The sequence below is a fragment of the Rhagoletis zephyria genome, unplaced genomic scaffold (genome assembly GCF_001687245.7).
Source record: "Rhagoletis zephyria isolate East Lansing unplaced genomic scaffold, Rhagoletis_zephyria_1.1 Rzeph_scaffold_00074, whole genome shotgun sequence".
Classification (NCBI taxonomy): Eukaryota; Metazoa; Arthropoda; class Insecta; order Diptera; family Tephritidae; genus Rhagoletis; species Rhagoletis zephyria.
Window position 1 is genome coordinate 476680 of NW_016157158.1, and position 5769 is coordinate 482448.

General features: G+C 36.3%; 1 protein-coding gene across 2 annotated transcripts; it reads right to left on the bottom strand.

Annotated features, from left to right (window-relative positions):
* Positions 1–2628: 2628 nt before the first annotated feature.
* Positions 2629–3873, bottom strand: LOC108372604 (protein FAM50 homolog). 2 transcript variants are annotated; one of them, XM_017628337.1, is made up of 2 exons: positions 2777–3873; positions 2629–2704 (listed from the first exon to the last, which is right to left on the bottom strand). In XM_017628337.1, exon 1 carries the CDS (start codon positions 3871–3873, stop codon positions 2794–2796), a length of 1080 nt encoding a protein of 359 aa, XP_017483826.1. In that variant the 3' UTR covers positions 2629–2704; positions 2777–2793. The 2 variants fall into 2 exon arrangements, with proteins under 2 accessions (XP_017483826.1, XP_017483834.1); XM_017628345.1 differs by having other exon boundaries at positions 2641–2714.
* Between the last annotated feature and the right edge of the window lie 1896 nt (positions 3874–5769).

Sequence of the window (5769 nt, forward strand, 5' to 3'; positions counted from 1 at the left end):
ACGCGAAAATCCAAACGTCAGAAAAAGCAAGTAAGAAAATTGAGCACGGTTGCCAAGCCCCCAGAAATGTGAATAAACCACAACAAATATAACTAGCTTATACTATGTTCACGTTGAGCCTTTAACTCGAGTTTCTGGGCCATTTTGCAGGTAAACGTTAAACACTACTCATAAACCATCACATAACTTTGAAACGATAGTCGTTCAAACGATACTGACAAAACGATGTTGTCAAAACACTGATTTATGCATTTGTGTTCCTGTTACGTGTTACTGTTACTGTTACGTGAAGCAAAACTGGAATCGAGTTGACGATATCGCACAAACGATCAAACAATTTGTGATTTTTATGAAGCAAGACAATATCGACATGATATCATTCAGACGGTTGTCGTCATACGTGATTCATGCCCTGGGAGTTTGCCATACAAATAGCTTTCCTTTAAAGCCTGATATACAGTTCAATGCGAACGTGAGCGTGAACGTTCACAAAGTAGAGCTGCAAAAGTATCGATATCCGCCGTACTCGATATTTTCGATATTTAAGAGACGAAAACTCGATATATCGATATATATCGTTAATTTTTAATTCTACATTGAAACACTGAAACACCATCTACTCACTCAAAAAATGCATAGAACCATAGCTCGAAAAAAGGCATATTATGCATTTTAAATTAGTTTTTATTCTATAATTTTGAAAGATATCTTAATTCTCTATCTTTTCATGTCTCAACTATAGCAAAAAGTTGAGTAATAACAATAACAAGACATTGATCAAAATAAAAAGCTCACGCTCACACTCGCATTGAACTGTATTAACTCGCCTTAAACACCACTTTTATTTAGACCGAATTTGGTTTGTGTCTGTGCTAATCTAAATCTATTGGGGTGTTCACAGTTCGTTCCAAATTGTGTCTGAAAATGTAGACGTCTACATTTTGAGACACTATTTGGAACGAACTGTGAACACCCCATATGATACAAAAAAGGAAGTTTCATTGTCACTTTTCGGGCGCCATATTAACTACATGACAATTAAAGCTGAAATTAGTCAAGAACGTAAACCTACCGGTACGTAAACCCGAGTCAGCTGACACGATCTGTCTTACCAAAGCGCCATGTAAATGAAAACTCAACACCGCAGAATTTTTCTGTAGTTGTAGCCCGTAGCGCAGAAATCTGCGGAATTTAGATTTTTCCGTGTCAGCTGATTTCTCTTTCTTTAGATGGTTGCCACTTCGTCAGTTTTACAGATGGTAAAAAAGGTATAAGTTCCTATTCAAAATATTTGAAATTTATTATTGAATAAGGTTTTTGTTGAAAACTAAGTAGTTTATATTTAGCTAAAATCTATTATAGCACGAAAGTGTAGTTGAAAGGGTAAGTTTATGAAAAGGCATTGATGAGTGGCAACAGTGTAGTAAGCAATACTGAGGCCTCCAGTAATCGACAAAATTCCGCGTATACAGACTGTGTTTAAGTATACGTTCTGCGTTCTAGACTAATTTCAGCTTAAGCAGATTGTGATATTTCATGCTACCATACCTTATTTTCAAAAATCGTTTTTTTTTGTAAAAAAAAAAATTATTTTTAAAATTGAAAAATTTTTCTTCGATTTGAGCAACAAAGAAAATTCAATTGCATACATCTTAATATTTGCAAAACAAGCGACCAATGTCTTCGGTGAAATTAAACACCTGTAAATATGTGGTCCACCGCAAAAATTGTTTATTTTTTTTTTTTTGTTTATTATACAGCCAATCATCCAAAATAATTTTGATGAGCTTTGCAAACGGTAGCCCAAGTCTTTATTTTCGGAGCTTCCTGATTGTCTCCATTATAGTTAAGGACGATGATATTACTAAACTTTTTCGCATTAATTTTTATTAAGATATAGGTACGCAAATGCATTCCGATCCAGCTGAAGATTATGACAAAATGAAAGATAATCACCCTTATTGCGAGAGTCGTGTGGAATGCAAGTCGTTTTTCGAGAGTCGAATCGTATCGACAATTTCACGCTATTGCCTAAAATTTCCACTCGACTAGTGTGGGTGTTCAGAAATGCATCAAGCCAAAGCATCATACGCATTTATTTCTAAACTATAATTGATGGAAATGTCCAATATGCGCAACCACGGTTAAATTCCTAATTGGAACCTAGTTGCGTAAATAAGGCATTTCATCAATTATAGTTTAGAAGTAAAAGAGACTGATGCTTTGACTTGATGCATTTCTGAACGCACCCTGTATTAAAATGGAAAAACTTGGCAGCACTGTATAGTTTTCGACGATTTTGGTCGTTTACTTATTTCAGTACGACAGTAGACAATGCTACTGTTGTCGAGTCGTACAATTTAGCCTAAGTTACGACTTACGAAATGAAGCTGAATGTACAGCAGAAAAAAGTTAAACGTCATATGCAAACATCAAAGAGTTAGCGAAATTTCCCAATTTTCCCTCCCTGGATCTGCCACTGGTTTATGGCTATTAGGTATGCTGTTGTTGTTGTTGTAGCAGCATACAAATTCCTCAAAGACTTTTTGGGGAGTGTTGCTGGAGTGACAGTCCTTGGCCAGATATAAATCTGGGTCGTTCCGGTTCCGGTCGACCCGACTGTCGTGGGTCGCGGTGTAGCGGTTATTTTATAAACCTCAGGACTTGTCAGTCAGTTCGTAGATATGCCGATACGATAAGTAGTCTTTTAAATTCTATGGACAAATGAATGAGTTCAATGATAATTTAATCTGTTTTTATATATCAGTTTATTAACCTAGAATTAGGTTCCATTCATGATTTTTTGCTCTTATCTTTTATGGTATACTTATCGTATGTCTTCGTTGGGTCATAAGGCTCCCAACGGCTAGCTGGAAAAATGTGTTTATTTCGTTCGTACCAAGAACGTAACAGCACTTTGCCCGCATGTGACTCTTCCTTTTCCACAGTTGCATCGCTAATCATTCGTACATCATCATGTACATCGAATTGAAATAGAGGACCACTTTTACCCCGAGCCTTCGTAACAATGAAATCGTAAAATGAATAATGATGTGGAAGAATTAAATCTTCTTTCACATACATTAATTGATCTGCCATAACTGTTTTTAGTTCATTGAACTCTTTTCGCAGTAATTCAAGGCAGCGTTGTAGAAATTGATATATTGAGTTACCCTTCTTCATTACAACACTGCGTCTATGGCCCGAACCATCCCAGTAGCTGAAAGTAATGGTTATTTCTTGATCTTTTAATGCTGCTTGTTGCATCACCCATTCTTGTCGCAGTTGTTCACGTAGTCGATTTTCTTGCTCCTCGCGCTCACGGTCCGGCAGAAAAGATGTATCTACTTCCGGATTTTTAAAAATTTTCTTTTTTTTTGGTGGTGCGTTATCGTCGCTGAGGTCTGTCCACTTTTTCTTGGGTGGAGTATCCTCTTCTTTAACTTCATTGTCGTCTGCGTCCTCTGGTTCGTTCTCATCCTCGCCGTCTTCTTCACCATCATTGAAGCTGAAGGAGAGAGCTTGTATTTGACGCTTTTGTTTGTTTTTCTCCGCCTGTATAGCTTCCAGAGCACGCTGTTTTTCACGTTCTTTCTCATCTTTCTTCTGCGCTAACTTTTTTTCACGTTCCCTTACAATATCTTCTTGTTTTGCTTTCATTTCATCCAAAGTGACCAAACCAATGGTCGAGCTCTTGAGTTGCTGTTCCACGGCGTCATAATGTGCGGCGAACTTGTTTTCAATCTTGTCTAGCTTTAACTCCTCCTCGATTTTCTTCTTGCGAAACTCAATCTCCTGCTGGGCAATCTCACGTTTTTTCATCAATTGCGCCGCCCGGCCCGCTTCGCTGGCGGCCCCCTTGTAGTGCGCCATGTGGAATAAGGTTTACTAATGTGATCTGATATATATATTTTATTTTCTAAATATTTATAAAGGATAAATGCAGTATTTTCCGTGTCCTTTTTATGTACTTGACTTCTGGAATTTGACAGCTGTTTATTGTGTTCTGTGTGAATGCTGCACTGCTTCTTCTTTGCCTTGTTTTTGCGAGCAGTGATCGGACTCGTCTTTTGTGTGGTAAAATCTGGAATAACATGTGGAGATTTCAAAAAATGTAGTAGATTTCTGGGTTTACACTATGTACAAAAATTAAAAAAACTCTGCAAGGTTTCACTAAATGGCAAACCTTTTAATTAGACTCTAAAAAGAATTTAATTTTTGGGTTGGCAATTTTTTTCCTTGAGAGTGTAAACAGTTCCTTCCATATTAAGATATTTTTCGAACATATTTTAAGAGATTTCTGCAACCTTGCGGAGTGCTGCAAGCTTTTCTTTTTATCACATCACGAAGTAGTGTACAAATGTGACACGTTCCAGAAACAGCTAATTGGGATTTACCGATTTTGAAAATTCTCAAGTAAAAGTAAGCAACGCCCAGCGTTCGGACTACTGAAACTCGATTCAGGAGTCAATGATTCGAAAAATCGGAGCAAAAACGAAATTTTCGGAGCAGATTAAAATTTTTTGTTAAATAGAATAATATTGAAACGGCGTGCTTGTAAAACAGCTTGATCTCTAAATAGTATTCAAACCAAACTTTCCATGAATAAATTTATATATATATATATATTTTTTTTTTTATATAAGTAAATAATCAGACGCCGTATAAATTTCTGACCTTTGGTCTAACTTTCAAGTGTTTCGTCTAAAGCCTGTTCCTGTATTTATTTTTAATGTGATTCATCTCTGAAAACCTTCATTCGCCAGCAGCACTACTGTGCAGTAAAAAGCTAACGGCACCATATACTCTGCCAAGTTGTTAAGCATACACCTTTCCAAAACATTTTTGTGGTCCGTAATCAATCCCCTGATTTGGGAAATAAAAAATGATTCCGCAAGAAATTTTAGGGAGTAAAAGAGACAACTTCTGTTAGACCTTTATATACAAAACCTTGGTGGTTTCCATAAAAGTTATTGAGCAAAAATTTAAGAAGTTACCATATTATTTTTAATAAATTCTTAATTTGAATGGAAAAAAGTAAAAAAATCTAAGCATATTTAAGTCAAGCGGCATAGGGAGTAGATTTTAACTTTAAAAAAGAAGTAAATCAAGTCCGATCGGAGAAAAGTCCGGACGCTGGCAGCGCCTCAGAAACTTTAGATGCACATAAAATTGCTAATACTTTCTCAAAACATTTTCGGTATTAATTCTTTTTATAAATCATGTATTTTGCAATTTAACACAATAACACCGCGTTTCCTGTCGAAAAATTTATTACTGAGAAAACTTACTATTCTACAGTTTTTTTATCCTCCCATTCAGCTTTGTTTATTTTTACTTGAGAAATTTCATCGTCGCCGGGAATGGGGAATCTTGTATTATATCATCCTTAGCTACCATATAAGTGTTTAGTGTTGGACAATTTTTGCTCTTAAAATTAAGACAATTGTGTCAAGCAAAAATAAAACTACTCAAAAACGCGAATATGTGGTAGATTTCAGACCTTGAGTGGTAGTTCTACAACAATGTGGCAGAAATGCGATCACTGTTTGCGAGTTGCCACGGTATTGTGAACAGTTTTGCCGCGGCTAGGGATGTTGCGATACCATAAACTATCGGTACCAGTATCAAATGATGTATCAGAAGCTAACCGCCCTATTCCCACAACACTGACAAAATTCACCATATGACTATTGTCACAATTACTGTTCCTAAAACACAATATAAACATTGTTGTCACTTACTCAGTAGGTCATAACAATAAAACTG

Coding starts and splice junctions, on each gene's coding strand:
- LOC108372604 (XM_017628337.1), bottom strand. CDS start 3,873: ATGGCGCACTACAAGGGGGCCGCCAGCGAAGCGGGCCGGGCGGCGCAA.